Raw genomic sequence first — 15432 nt, 5'->3', positions numbered from 1 at the left:
AAGAGTCACAGTCACAGAGTACTCAACTGGTTGGTTGAAACTAAATCTTGGTCTGGATTTGTACTTTCTGGACCTGAAATTTATATCTCTGATTATATTGATCTATTTTGATGCAATAAACAGCATATGGCCCTTAAGTGCTCGGACAGACCGCACATGAAGGAACTATACTACACAATCGAATTTATTGTAAGTTTAACACGTTTAAACTACCGTTCAGTACACAGATAAACAGTCGTAATTATCAGAAACAATTGTAGTAACAGTGGAAAAAACTGAAGCCTGACACAGAGGAGACGGTGCCAACAGTGTTTATTTTATGAAGCAATGCAGCCTTTCTGTGCGCATACATGTTTAAAATCTGCTTGCCAGTTGCAATGAATTAGCAATAAAGCTGAATTCAGGGTAACTTCAAACCCTGATTCTGTTGTCTAGCTTGCTTCTACGTAAACCCATACAGACACATAGAATTACAGTAAATGAGAAGTGTTTAAAACAACAAATGAAACATACTGGACAGAGCTAACATCACAGTGCTTCACAAAGGCAATAAACAACAAAACTTATAAAATACTTCCGACTGTATAATTTTAACCATTATAAAATGCATTCAATACTCAAGGTATAAAGAAACAGAAAAATAACATAAAAATGAAACGATAAAACAAAGTTTCTGTAAATCAACAGCAACAGAAGAGTAATATGCTGAAAAAAATAAAAAAACTACTTTAAAATACGGAAACTCGGATTGAGATTGATCTGAACTTTGGTCTGATTTTTATGGCAAAGAAGACTGATTGTGCACCTCAAAGCCACAATTCCTGTCCTATCAGGAGAAGTCCTGAGGACAAACGGCGTAAACATGCAGCATTTAGATCAAAGCAGTACATTTTGATAGTCAACTGTAACAGACAAGATATCGAAGTCACCCTTCAAAGTAAGCCTGTTTGTATGTAGCAAAACATAAATCAATGCATTTCTTTGCTTATCATATAAAAATACCTACATCCAGCAATACGTCTGCTGAATGAAACTAATTCCATCGATTAATACAGATTTTACTAAGAACAGTTAAGGCAAGTGATGATCAGACATCACACATATAGCCTGGACCCAACCTCATACTGGTACATGAACATAACACCACTTTCCCTTCATTGTTCCCATTCTGTGTCTTCTCATACTCACTTAAACTATCTTTGCATTTATTGATTACATACATCTTCCATTCTTCTCCATTCTGAAGGTTCCCCTCCTCTTCTGTAGTTGGTCCCACCATGGGAGAAGGGACTCACCGGTCTCACTTAAGTCTGACCCACTTTAGGAGCAGACATGTTGGCTTTCTGTGTGGACTCTTCATGGCCTCCTGATATATATGCTTCGCACAAAATTCTCATGAATATTAATCCTACCACAGATGCAAAAAAACTTAACTGGGGAGAGGTACACAAATATACATTCAATTGGAAAGCATGTCTGTAAAGTGATTGTGATGGGCAGGAGGTGTGTTGCTGTTGGTAGAGACCATTGCATTATGGTTATGGGCTAACACTTCAGCAAACATCAGCGATACTTTAGCGGTCAGCCTTGGCTTTACGTGCATGGAATGGACACCAGCTGTGAGTAGGATGTACGGAGCAGTAGACTAACTTTCTTCTTTCAAATCAAACCTGAAAATAACAGAAATTACAGTTCAAAGCCATGCGACAGTTAATGCCATAAAAACATTATTGGAATGATTGATATCATTATGGATATTAATGATATCCAAGAACAATCTACTTCACATTCACTGATTTCCCTCATTGACAGTTTTAAATGTATTATTGTAGAAGAACCAGGTTTAACAGTTGCTGGATTTAAACAAAGTCTGATCTTTTGTTCAAACTCCACTGTTATACACTGACACATTACCAAAGTGATACAATTCACCAGTGCGCTTTTAGGCTTTAAAATCACATTTGCCATTTAGCATATTCTTTCCGGCACAATACGCTGTCTCACTGAGGGTATATCATTTCCTTTGAAAACACACTGATTTGTGACTCAATGTGACTTACCACTGTGTGACCCCCGAGGCAAGGTCAATAGAGGACAGGTCTATCTGTACCTAGAAAAGTCAAGCAAAGATAAGCTGTCACAGGGATGTGCTAACAGTCACAGGGCCAGCAGGTGGCAGGAATGTAACTGCAGCTCATTTAGATGATGCCTTTCACTTTACTGCCTGCAGCATTAAACATAATATTTTTTCAGTATTTTAATTTGTTCTCTGATGTTTACATAGAGGGTATGTGAACATGGTTTGGTCAAAAAATGCCCAGAAGTGGTTTTACAGGCCAATTTCCAACCTTATTATTTGGCTCTAGAATAAAACAGACTGTTTTCCCTTTTTTGTTCAGTTCATTAATATGTTGATGTGCTCTGCTCTGATTGGCTGAATCCCAGTTAACCACAGTGATGACTCACACAGAACTAACATCTCTAGTCACGTACCATATGATAATGTTTCCATCTACAATGCACCGCATATACAACAGTGGTCCCATAAGATTATAACAGAGCTAAAAAAATTCCTCTCGCCTAGTGAAGTCATAGTGCAACACATTACTCACATTTTTGTGGTGATGGTGATGTGAACAAATGCTTGTGCTGCCCGTTGTGTAAAAGTATAGCAAATACAATTATGTACAGTACATAGTACTTGATAGTAATTATAACTGTTATTGGTTTATGCATTTATTGCACCGTACTTTTTATCGTCATTTTACAGTGTACTCTTTCTAGGTTTGTGTAAGTATATTCTATGATGTTCATACCGACAAAATCGGCAAGCAACGCATTTTTCAGAATATATCCGCATGGTTAAGTGACGCATAACTGTAAATTGATCACTACAGGTGCGATGAAACATGGAGCATTTAGGCATCCAACCCTATGTGTTTGAGCCTGTATCAGAAAAGGAATTAGATGTTGAGGAACAGCCACTTCCCCGGAGACTGGAAATGAACGCTGCTAAGTGGTAAGTTTTGTGATTTAGTGCTTCCTGGAGCAGGCTGTGCAGGTCCACTGGGTTTCAAAGTGGGCTGGTGTGTGTTATGTTTAGGGGTGTAGTTAAGACTGGTACGCAACAGTCTAGGATTACTGAATCAGCCCATTTTAACACCTCCTTTTACATTTGCAGGATTTATATTTGAAAGTGGGAAGAACAATGCTTGAGATTCACGATACGTCAGTTCCATGTACTGAACGCTCCTTATTGAACTATGTTGAAATAAAGTCAGATTTTCATTCTATGGCACCTTTAATTAAAAGTGAAAGTAAACTTGACATGGGAATTCCTTGTTATATGATGTGAAGAGATCTTCCACATCTACATTTATTTCTTTTAAATAAGACTATCCAGGAAGCTCAATGATAAAAGAATCGTGATTTTAACACAATGCTGAGATACCAAAATGAGTAGAGTAACAGAAGACTGACCTTGCCAATCACCTCTTTCTCACGACTCATGAAGGATGTGCTGTTTTTCACAGTCAAATCCAACTGCTTTTGTCGAGCTTCATCCATAGAAATATTAAAATCAAACCTGGATATTGGAAAAGCACAGAGCAGGAGTTAGATAGTTAACACTCTCCCTCAGCTTTCATCAGGTCTTGGAACGGGTGACTGACCTCTCGTTGAACTCAGGGTTGGCGTCTTTCTTCTTGATGCCGGTTTTCCTTTTGGTGACCTTGTTCTTGTCTGGCAGCAGGATGAAGGACACGTAGGGGTCTGAGGAACCTGTCAGATGCCTGGATGCAGATTCAGAGAATCATTCAAGTAGAGGCAGATTACACCGGTATACAGAACACTCAATCACCCACAAACACAATGACATCCCATGAAGAGTGCAGACCTTGACTCAGACAGACCTGCAAGCATGAACTGTGATGAGCAACTTTTTGTCATCCTTGGGGTAAGAGAAGGACAGCTTGACCTGCCCGCTGTGTCCAGGGGCATCGGACGGCATGCTGTCGGAGACTGTCGGCAGGCCTCTATCACCAGCCTGCACTTTCTTTGGCTCCAGAATCTGATGAAGAACACAGTGGATCCAGCTAAGAATGGACACCGGCATTGACATCCAAGGCTAGAGCAGCCAGAAGAACCCAGTACACTGACCAGGAGTCTGTTAGCGCCCTACAGAGAGTGGAAACGTGCTGTTTGCTATACGAGATTCTACATCAACAGGAAGGATCAATTGCACCTTAAGTTAAAGCATCTGCCTTCTGATACCTTGTTACCTTTTTAAGGTACTTTTCCATGTTTTGTGATATTTTTCCAGCATGACAATGTCACAGAATAGTAAAGTTACCTAAAGATTTATGTATACAAGCACTAATTACTAAGTGTTCTTTTTATGTAAGTCTTACTGAGCATTAATCATCAATGACTGATTCAGTCCCATGATTAATTTAAACAGGAGGTGATGGCACTGCTGTGAGTTTCACCTTGAGCTCAGCCCTCATCAGTATCTGACTCTCAGCAGGAACTCCATCCAGACTCAGCCAGCGGTCCAGTACCAGGCCTGGTTCTGAAAGCAGCTCTCTGACAGGTAGAACCAGCGAGCCAGTGGGCTGATCCCCAGTGTGGTACAGCTGTAACACAGAGCAAGGTGCACACCTATCATCATTGAGTATTTTAACTCTTTACTTAACCTGTCTACAAACAATACAGCACACCTAAGCTGATTTCTGACAACAAAAGAACTTTACTCTAAAGAAATGCAAACAGATGAGTGCTGTTTAACATTCAGCTCACCTTCAAGATCAGGGTGTCCTTTTTCGGGTCATGGAGCAGGAAGTAAAATCCTTCACCCCAGTGTGGTGAAGTGGACCGATCGCACACCTTCACAATAAAGAATGCAGAGGTATGAGACCTTCATAAACCCAGCCAGTCAACTCAGTTTCCTTATTAGCTGATACCTCTAAGGATTAGTCCATATTTTTGTCACTTAACACACTAGGGCGGGTCTTACCTTCGTTTTGTAGGACGTTGCTCCGAGGTCCAGCTCTGCCCCCACCTTAGGCTCCTTCCCACTCTTCTTCAGCTGAGGTTTAGGTGTTAAAAATGGGTTTTGGTGGGTAACAAAAAGACCTTCTGAGAAGTCAGGAACCAGCGGAGGGAAGGTGTACTTACCGGCAGGCCGTGGGCGCGGTCTATGTACACAAAGAGCAGAGCAGCTGAGGGTACAGACTTGTTCTGGTACGACTGCTGGGCCTGGAACCTCAGCACCTACAAATTCACATCATTAAGACACACTGTATACAAACTGCAGGTATTTGCTACAGCTGCTACAGAAGCATGGGTAGGATCACTGGCCAGGGAATCAGACTGACCTGATCCAGTCTGACAGGGTCTGACACAGTGGAAACCCACTCCAGAACCAGGTGGATACGGCCCGACTTCACGTCAGTCAGCGTGTACCACTGTCACGGGACCATGCACAACATTGTGAAATGGTTAACACACACACACACACACACACAGGTTTGTAATTTCGAGACTTTTAGCATTTTTACTTTTTTGATAGCATTCACAGATCTTTGTGGGGACCTGAAAAATGGTCCCCACAACGTAAAAAAACAGGTTTGTATTACATTGTGGGGGACATGTGGTCCCCACAATGTAATATAAACCTAATCACACACACACATTAAATAAACAAGGTTCACAGTGACACTAAAGCAGACCTCACCTTATCAATGTAGCGGGAGCTGATGATGTCACTCAGACTGACCTTTAACCTGCAAACACAGGTTCACAGTATATAAATATGAAAAAGGCAGACAATTTCATTGCTCTGTGGTGTCAGTCAGGTGTTAATAACAATATATCAAACTTTAAGACTACTACAATATACTGTATTTATATTATATTAATGACATGTTTGGTATACTGTTATTCTAGATTAATTGTAATGTCATCTGTGCACTATATTTATTATGTTATACTTCCATCTAAAATAGGATTGAAAAGCAGCAATCTCACCTCCCCAGGAAGTCATCTGAATCCAGGTCCTTGTCAAAAAGCTCAAACTGGATCTCCTGTCCTGGTGCTTTGGTCAGGACCACCTGCGTAAAAGAATTTTAACATTCACAAGGCTGGAGACTGTTGCTTAACCAATAACGTTCAAAAATGTTTCTCATTATTTTAACCACAAGGGGGCAGCAATGCAATTGCAAAAAAACTGACAACTAACAGAAGAATAATAAACGTTATTGACACTAAGATCGGAAATTTGTCTTTTCAATAAATCAGAAGAAATGTCTTTAGAGCATTGCTAGTTAATCAGTCAATTTAAATTCAATGTGAAATTATTCCCCAATATCCTGAACCCCAAAGCAGAAAATTGTGTAATACCTCATACAACTCATTCCAGGTTGGGTTGAGGTTCTCCTTGATCACATGACTACGGAACTTGATATTCCCAACACAGATCTTGACATAAGGGTCACTCTTCCCCCCAGCCATGAAACCGTCCATGGCTATTAAATTCTGGGCCTCCACCAGGTGAATACGTAGCAATCCCTAGAGAATACAAAGTATTTTTACTTAATCATTATGCAAATGCGTACAGTGTCCGCTTTATTAGGTACAGCTAATTAATACTGGGTAAGACCCCCTTTGCCTCCCCAATGACTTGAATTCCTTACAACATGGATTCAAATCTGCGTACAGATTACTCCTAGGGATTTTGGCCCATGTTGACTCAATGTGGAGGCCTAATGGTGAGGGAACCGCACTTGTAATTGAAAGATTGCTGGTTTGAATCCCTGACCTGCAAGGTACCGCCCCCAAGCACTGCTCCCTGGGTGCTGAATTAGCTGCCCCCTGCTAGGTCACGATGTCACATATGGGTTAAATGCAGAGGACACATTTCGTTGTTGTGTGCTGTGGTGTGTCAACAATGATCACTGATCACCAAAATATGTTGTTGACACGCTTATTGGAGTCACTGTCATGTTTGTGGAATCACTCTGGGATGATGCATACTTTGTGACGTGGCACATTATTCTACTGGAAGTTGCCACAGGAACATGGATAAATTGTAGCCATAATCCAACTTGGTCTTCTGCTAGTGTAACTCGTCCACATCAGCATGATTTGCTGGTTGACTGCTTGTATGAACGGGCATGGTGCATGACTTGTTGAACACAACTGAAGAACAGTGATAGGCTCCAGACACCCAGAGAAGACTGATCAATAGGTGGATGGATGCAGACAGGGTTGTTGACTCACCTCTGTAGCAAAGCTGGGGTCAGGAGATGTCCGACTGGGCTTAGTGGACACTGGGCTGGGAACAATGGAGACTTCCTGAGGTTCTACCTTGGCTGGGGCTCCTTCCTTGATCTTCTCAGGTGTAGGAGACACTGGTGCCTTGGCAGGGTGTGGCCCCTCATCCCTAAGTGTAACAGGAACAAAGACAGGCACCAGCCGTCAGTGTGTCAAAGTCAGAGACAAAGACAGGCACCAGCCGTCAGTGTGTGTCAAAGTCAGAGACAAAGACAGGCACTAGCCGTCAGTGTGTGTCAAAGTCAGGGACAAAGACAGGCACCAGCCGTCAGTGTGTCAAAGTCAGGGACAAAGACAGGCACCAGCCGTCAGTGTGTGTCAAAGTCAGAGACAAAGACAGGCACTAGCCGTCAGTGTGTGTCAAAGTCAGGGACAAAGACAGGCACCAGCCGTCAGTGTGTGTCAAAGTCAGGTACCATCTGTACATGTGCTGCAATAAACGTGGTGTGACTGTCTTCACAGCATCAGGGAAATCCATGACCACCAACACCTGTCTTTCCAAATCTGACTCACCCTTTGCTAATGGCGGCTTTATGTGTCACCTCCTGACTGGGTGGGGTGATGGTATCTTTTGGCGGGACTACAGTTTGCTCCACCTTCGTGGCAGATGGGGTGCTGGCAGGAACACTGACTGTGCTAGTCTGATCCGCACCTCCCACTGCAGTCTTGGACAGAAAAACATGTTTGTACTTCATAAAAACTGTTAACAGTCACTCAGCAATCTGCATCGTTTCATCCCTCCAAAAAAACGGATGCCAGTTCTCTGCACTAAGCTTCATCTGTAACCTCAGAACCATAACAGCATTTTCAGTGCTTCATGATGTCCAAATGAAATGTATTTAGGGTTAGAAAGGTTAAGGTTCACTCTAATTATCTGTTAGAGTTACATTCTTATATGGTTATATTAAGAGTCTATAAAGTTACTGTAGTATTTGCTTAATGACTGTTATTACTAGCCTCTGGAGATGCTACCTCAAGATGCTTTTCCTCCTTGATCTTCTCAGGTTTTGGAGACACTGGTGCACTACCCGGATGTGGCCTGAGTGTAACAGAGACACACAGACACCATCTTTAATGTGTGCTGCCCAGCATCAAGTCAAAGTCAGTCACCACCTGTAAGGCTCCGTCATCCAATTTCATGACTGTTCTAAAATCCACAGCCATCGATACCTGCTTCTCTGAATGTCACTCACCCCTTGGCAGCCTCAGCTTCATACATCAGCCCCTGATTGGATAAGCTGGCCGGGTCTTTGGGCGGAGTTAGACTTCGCTGCACTTCCTCCGATGATGCAGGGGCAGCAGCTTGAACTGGGGCAACCTTGAGTATCTTTGAATCTAAGATCTGTTGGCCGGAATATGAATTAATTTGCACAGAGCTTTAGTGCACAGCAGTGACGGCAATGATGAGTCAAACCTTAAAGTGCCATTACTGAGCTTTACCTTGAGCTCAGCCCTCAGCAGTATCTGACTCTCAGCAGGAACTCCATCCAGACTCAGCCAGCGGTCCAGTACCAGGCCTGGTTCTGAAAGCAGCTCTCTGACAAGCAGAACCAGCGAGCCAGTGGGCTGATCCCCAGTGTGGTACAGCTGTAACACAGAGCCAGGTGGAGACCTGTCAGTACAGATCATATCAATCCAGCACAGGAAATGTTAGCCATTAATGACACAGCAGTTTGTCTGGATGAGAACTTGACAGAAGGTTCTTTTAGAAGATGAGTTTGAAATATAATGTGCATATAAACCCGAAGCGCTCTGGTAACAGTAGCATTTATAATTCTCCAAATTGGATATTAAAATACAGTCTGTTGTAGAAAAAAAAAATCAGAATCTGTGTTACCCTCAGTCCTGCAAGCCTGACCAGGATAGTGTGTTGGAATACGAATGAATGCACGGATGGATGGATGGATGGATGGTATCATAAGGGAACTACTACTACGATTCTCATAATCAGAAGTATTTCACTTGGATAAATAATTGAGGGATTTCTAAGATAAATATCATTAGAACATTCTGTCTGCCAAAAAAAAAGAGAGAAAATAATTCAGATCTTCATTGAACGATTCTACTTTGCCACCTCCGTGATCTTGGAGATGTTCGCTGTAACGCATGCAGCACAAACACTGCTGAAGGCCACTTCAGCTGTTTTACCTTCACTTTCAGGATGTCCTCCTTGGGGTCCGGAACCAGAAAGTGAAAGGCCTCATCCCACTGGGGCGAAGTAGAACGATCGCACACCTGAGAACAGGAACGGCCACCGCCATGCTATTCACTTCCATACGTAAATCCAGCAGGACCAGCATCTATATACATACTGAGGCCATATTTACTGGGAATCCAGTCACTCTGATATCAGCTCGTCACCATGGCTACTGGAGGGAAGGAGCCCCCATCTCACCTTGGTCTTGTAGGTTGTTTCCCTGAAGATGATCTCGGCCCCCACCTTTGGCTCCTTCCCGCTCTTCTTTATCTGGACAGGAGGAAGCGAGTGAACAGACATGAATGACTATTCCCATCTATAGTGATCCTTTCCTTTAGTTTCTCACATGGATATAATTCATCCCATATCAGAACAACTAATTTTTCAGAATCACCATAAATCAATTATACAACAGACTAGACTGAAACGGAATGAAAATTTTATTTCATGATTTTTGTGGCTATAGTGATTATAGTGATATTTCATGGTTATTTTGGTATTGTTAAAATGTGCTGAAAATATTCAGAAAGTAGTGAATCACAAACTGAAATCATTCAACCAAGTATTATACTGAAAGTACTTTTCATTTGCATAAACATTAAAATAATAACATAGCCAATACTTTATGTAAACATATGAAAACCAGATCAAATGTGCATCAATATTAAAAATCTCTGGAGTGCTGTCACTGCCTTCCACCATGTGTCACTGACACTAAACAAACCCAGGTTACATGCTGACTCTGTCTGCCTGCGACTGACTCTGTCTGCCTGCGTCTGACTCTGTCTGCCTGCGTCTGACTCTGTCTGCCTGCGTCTGACTCTGTCTGCTGCTAACTTTGGTTGATGGTGGACAGTATTTTACATGAATTTTCCAAAGTGTAGTAATCAGTCACGGTTTTAATGATAATTCAAAATTTAAACAGTAATACAAGTAATACTAACCATTGGGAAATTTACCATTGTTTACTGTGAGCACTGAGCTGCATAACATGCAGTGACACCCGGCTCTCTGGAGGGGGGGTACTTACAGGCAGGGCGTGGGCGCGCTCCACATACACAAAGAGCAGAGCAGCAGTGGGCACAGCCTTGTTCTGGTATGACTTCTGGGTCTGGAGCTGCAGGACCTGGGGATTCAGTAAATTCACACTCTCAGAATACGGAATACTGACATCACACCTGTCATCAGCTCCAGGCTGTAATTACACTCTGTATCACCACAGGAGCAGAGCAGACATGTATATAGTGGATGGACCAAGGCTTCCACTGACCTGATCCAGTCTGGTCCGGTCCTGAACCTTAGGAACCCACTCCAGAACCAGGTGGACATGGCCTGACTTCACGTCACTCAGAGTGTACCACTGGAATCGGATCACGCCATGCAGAAAGGTTAACGAGACACACACACACACACACACACACATACACACACACACACACACACACACACACGACACACACAAGGTTCACAGCGAGGTTCAAAGGCAGACCTCACCTCATCCATGTACTGGGAGCTGATGATGTCACTCAGGCTGACATTGAACCTGCAAACACAAATTATCTTCACTTATATCTATTCTGGATATAATATTCTTCCAACTTTAAGCTTAATAATGGTGCACACCCATATAAAAACACAAGCATCATTCAAATATCATCATCGTGAAAACTCACCTCCCCAGGAAGTCGTCTGTGCCCACATCCTTATCATACACTTCAAACTGCACCTCCTGCTCTGCCTGTTGGGTCAGGACCACCTGGAACACCACAACACAGCAACAGCCAAAATCCTCAAAACGCATTCTAACAGCTACCAGCATAAAGCTGGTGATTTTATATAAAATACCAGAGAGTGATAAACTGTGGTACCTCATACAGCTCATTCCAGACGGGATTCAGGTTCTCCTTGATCACATGACTGCAGAACTTCACAGTCCCGATATGTACCTTGACATAAGGGTCACTCTTCCCCTTCATCATGCCCCCCATGTGGTTATCCTTTGCAATCAGATTCTGGGCCTCTACCAGGTGAATGCGTAGCACCCCCTACAGGAAGAACGTTATTATTACTGTATTATCTTACACTCTTCCACAAAATGATTACCAGGACCCTGAATTTCTAACATGTTTAATAATTTATACTCTATACGCCATACTAATATTTCTAAAACAAAGCAGATAATGTGTTTTTCATAGTAATAATCTCACCTCTGTAGCAAAGCTGGGGTCAGGAGATGTCCGACTGGGCTTAGTGGACACTGGGCTGGGAACAATGGAGACTTCCTGAGGTTCTACCTTGGCTGGAGCTCCTTCCTTGATCTTCTCAGGTGTGGGAGACACTGGTGCCCTAGCAGGGTGTGGCCCCTCATCCCTAAGTGTAACAGGGACAAAGACAGGCACCAGCCGTCAGTGTGTGTCAAAGTCAGAGACAAAGACAGGCACCAGCCGTCAGTGTGTGTCAAAGTCAGGGACAAAGACAGGCACCAGCCGTCAGTGTGTCAAAGTCAGGGACAAAGACAGGCACCAGCCGTCAGTGAGTGTCAAAGTCAGGGACAAAGACAGGCACCAGCCGTCAGTGTGTGTCAAAGTCAGGGACAAAGACAGGCACCAGCCGTCAGTGTGTGTCAAAGTCAGGTACCATCTGTACATGTGCTGCAATAAACGTGGTGTGACTGTCTTCACAGCATCAGGGAAATCCATGACCACCAACACCTGTCTTTCCAAATCTGACTCACCCTTTGCTAATGGCAGCTTTATGTGTCACCTCCTGACTGGGTGGGGTGATGGTATCTTTGGGCGGGACTACAGTTTGCTCCACCTCCGTGGCAGAAGGGGAGCTGGCAGGAACACTAGCGTGACTTGGGCCAACTTTGAGTATCTTTGAATCCAAGATCTGTTGACGAAAATATGAATAAATTCTCATAGACCGTTAGTGCGCGGCAGTGATGCCCTGGCGGCATCGATAAGCTTCATCACATTAGCTGATGGTTTAAAAACCAAAATTAAGGTTCCTTCAAAGTGCACTATTGTTTGACCCTTCCACTCATGAACATGCAATAATTTTTACTGGAGATTTTAAGACAGGTCTTAAAAGCACAATCTCTGTAAATTTTATGGTGAGCATTCTGCGTGTGAAGATGACCTTAATCAGTGTGCAGTATAACAGTGTTCTAATAAGCACCTGCACAGTCTGTACTGGAAACAGAACACAGAACCCTCATCTTACGTGTGTAACAATGGGGAGCCTTAAAGTGCCATTACTGAGCTTTACCTTGAGCTCAGCCCTCAGCAGTATCTGACTCTCAGCAGGAACTCCATCCAGACTCAGCCAGCGGTCCAGTACCAGGCCTGGTTCTGAAAGCAGCTCTCTGACAAGCAGAACCAGCGAGCCAGTGGGCTGATCCCCAGTGTGGTACAGCTGTAACACAGAGCCAGATGGAGACCTGTCAGTACAGATCATATCAATCCAGCACAGGAAATGTTAGCCATTAATGACACAGCAGTTTGTCTGGATGAGAACTTGACAGAAGGTTCTTTTATAAGATGAGTTTGAAATATAATGTGCATATAAACCCAAAGCCCTCTGGTAACAGTAGCATTTATAATTCTCCAAATTGGATATTAAAATACAGCCTGCTGTAGAAAAAAAAAATCAGAATCTGTGTTACCCTCAGTCTTGCAAGCCTGACCAGGATAGTGTGTTGGAATACGAATGAATGCATGGATGGATGGATGGATGGATGGTATCATAAGGGAACTACTACTACGATTCTCATAATCAGAAGTATTTCACTTGGATAAATAATTGAGGGATTTCTAAGATAAATATCATTAGAACATTCTGTCTGCCAAAAAAAAAGAGAGAAAATAATTCAGATCTTCATTGAACGATTCTACTTTGCCACCTCCGTGATCTTGGAGATGTTCGCTGTAACGCATGCAGCACAAACACTGCTGAAGGCCACTTCAGTTGTTTTACCTTCACTTTCAGGATGTCCTCCTTGGGGTCCGGAACCAGAAAGTGAAAGGCCTCATCCCACTGGGGCGAAGTAGAACGATCGCACACCTGAGAACAGGAACGGCCACCGCCATGCTATTCACTTCCATACGTAAATCCAGCAGGACCAGCATCTATATACATACTGAGGCCATATTTACTGGGAATCCAGTCACTCTGATATCAGCTCGTCACCATGGCTACTGGAGGGAAGGAGCCCCCATCTCACCTTGGTCTTGTAGGTAGTTTCCCTGAAGATGATCTCGGCCCCCACCTTTGGCTCCTTCCCGCTCTTCTTTATCTGGACAGGAGGAAGCGAGTGAACGGACATGAATGACTATTCCCATCTATAGTGATCCTTTCCTTTAGTTTCTCACATGGATATAATTCATCTCATGTCAGAACAACTAATTTTTCAGAGTCTATATAAATAGAAGCCTATTATACTCCAGGGTGGAACCAAAAGAAGGCCTGAAATTGATCATAGCAGAGAGACCAAACTACACACACAACTTGAGATTCACAGCTCCCATCATAAGAAGTGACCCCTGCGCAGCACTGAGCTGTATAACACGCAGTGACACCCCCGGCTCTCTGGAGGGGGGGTACTTACAGGCAGGGCGTGGGCGCGCTCCACATACACAAAGAGCAGAGCAGCAGTGGGCACAGCCTTGTTCTGGTACGACTTCTGGGTCTGAAGCTGCAGGACCTGGGGATTCAGTAAATTCACACTCTCAGAATGCCGAATACTGACATCACACCTGTCATCAGCTCCAGGCTGTAATTACACTCTGTATCACCACAGGAGCAGAGCAGACATGTATATAGTGGATGGACCAAGGCTTCCACTGACCTGATCCAGTCTGGTCCGGTCCTGAACCTTAGGAACCCACTCCAGAACCAGGTGGACATGGCCTGACTTCACGTCACTCAGAGTGTACCACTGGAACCGGATCACGCCATGCAGAAAGGTTAACGAGACACACACACACACACACACACACACACACACACACGACACACACAAGGTTCACAGCGAGGTTCAAAGGCAGACCTCACCTCATCCATGTACTGGGAGCTGATGATGTCACTCAGGCTGACATTGAACCTGCAAACACAAATTATCTTCACTTATATCTATTCTGGATATAATATTCTTCCAACTTTAAGCTTAATAATGGTGCACACCCATATAAAAACACAAGCATCATTCAAATATCATCACCGTGAAAACTCACCTCCCCAGGAAGTCGTCTGTGCCCACATCCTTATCATACACTTCAAACTGCACCTCCTGCTCTGCCTGTTGGGTCAGGACCACCTGGAACACCACAACACGGCAACAGCCAAAATCCTCAAAACGCATTCTAACAGCTACCAGCATAAAGCTGGCGATTTTATATAAAATACCAGAGAGTGATAAACTGTGGTACCTCATACAGCTCATTCCAGACGGGATTCAGGTTCTCCTTGATCACATGACTGCAGAACTTCACAGTCCCGATATGTACCTTGACATAAGGGTCACTCTTCCCCTTCACCATGCCCCCCATGTGGTTATCCTTTGCAATCAGATTCTGGGCCTCTACCAGGTGAATGCGTAGCACCCCCTACATGACAAACATCATTACTGCACATCAACCGTACTCATTTATAGTATTTAGAGTTTAAACAAGATACATATTACATTACTGATTTGGTAAATACTGATCTTGGTAAATGGACTGCATTTGTATAGCACTTTTCTACTCCTACGAGTACTCAAAGTGCTTTACAATACATGCTTCACATTCACACTCATACACCGGTGACGAAGGCTGCCATGCAAAGGCGCCAATCCGCACACCAGGAGCAATTTGGGGTTCAGTGACTTGCTGAAGGACACTTTGATGGGTCAGAAGGAGCCA

At 43.5% G+C, this 15432-nt stretch overlaps 1 protein-coding gene across 2 annotated transcripts in view; it reads right to left on the bottom strand.

Moving 5' to 3' along the window:
• Positions 1–295: 295 nt before the first annotated feature.
• esyt1b (extended synaptotagmin-like protein 1b) overlaps positions 296–15432 on the bottom strand; it is a 32271-nt gene continuing 17134 nt past the window's right edge. Inside the window, exons 28-62 of one of the 2 annotated variants that reach the window (XM_072715334.1) lie at positions 14959–15135; positions 14764–14846; positions 14585–14633; positions 14379–14468; positions 14139–14234; positions 13755–13826; positions 13508–13594; positions 12800–12946; positions 12264–12421; positions 11737–11899; positions 11398–11574; positions 11203–11285; positions 11024–11072; positions 10800–10889; positions 10560–10655; positions 9728–9799; positions 9481–9567; positions 8773–8919; positions 8526–8674; positions 8305–8371; positions 7846–7997; positions 7279–7441; positions 6400–6567; positions 6028–6110; positions 5735–5783; positions 5376–5465; positions 5176–5271; positions 5015–5086; positions 4798–4884; positions 4488–4634; positions 3912–4069; positions 3672–3791; positions 3481–3586; positions 2061–2110; positions 296–1670 (exon numbers count right to left, since the gene is read on the bottom strand). In XM_072715334.1, the coding sequence (XP_072571435.1) occupies positions 1646–1670; positions 2061–2110; positions 3481–3586; positions 3672–3791; positions 3912–4069; positions 4488–4634; positions 4798–4884; positions 5015–5086; positions 5176–5271; positions 5376–5465; positions 5735–5783; positions 6028–6110; positions 6400–6567; positions 7279–7441; positions 7846–7997; positions 8305–8371; positions 8526–8674; positions 8773–8919; positions 9481–9567; positions 9728–9799; positions 10560–10655; positions 10800–10889; positions 11024–11072; positions 11203–11285; positions 11398–11574; positions 11737–11899; positions 12264–12421; positions 12800–12946; positions 13508–13594; positions 13755–13826; positions 14139–14234; positions 14379–14468; positions 14585–14633; positions 14764–14846; positions 14959–15135 (3705 nt within the window). In that variant the 3' untranslated portion in view covers positions 296–1645. The remainder of the gene's footprint in view (positions 1671–2060; positions 2111–3480; positions 3587–3671; positions 3792–3911; positions 4070–4487; positions 4635–4797; positions 4885–5014; positions 5087–5175; positions 5272–5375; positions 5466–5734; positions 5784–6027; positions 6111–6399; positions 6568–7278; positions 7442–7845; positions 7998–8304; positions 8372–8525; positions 8675–8772; positions 8920–9480; positions 9568–9727; positions 9800–10559; positions 10656–10799; positions 10890–11023; positions 11073–11202; positions 11286–11397; positions 11575–11736; positions 11900–12263; positions 12422–12799; positions 12947–13507; positions 13595–13754; positions 13827–14138; positions 14235–14378; positions 14469–14584; positions 14634–14763; positions 14847–14958; positions 15136–15432) is intronic. The other variant, XM_072715335.1, reaches the window with a different exon arrangement.

The sequence above is a fragment of the Paramormyrops kingsleyae genome, chromosome 8 (assembly GCF_048594095.1).
Source record: "Paramormyrops kingsleyae isolate MSU_618 chromosome 8, PKINGS_0.4, whole genome shotgun sequence".
NCBI lineage: Eukaryota > Metazoa > Chordata > Actinopteri > Osteoglossiformes > Mormyridae > Paramormyrops > Paramormyrops kingsleyae.
This window is presented reverse-complemented; position numbering and strand designations above follow the sequence as displayed.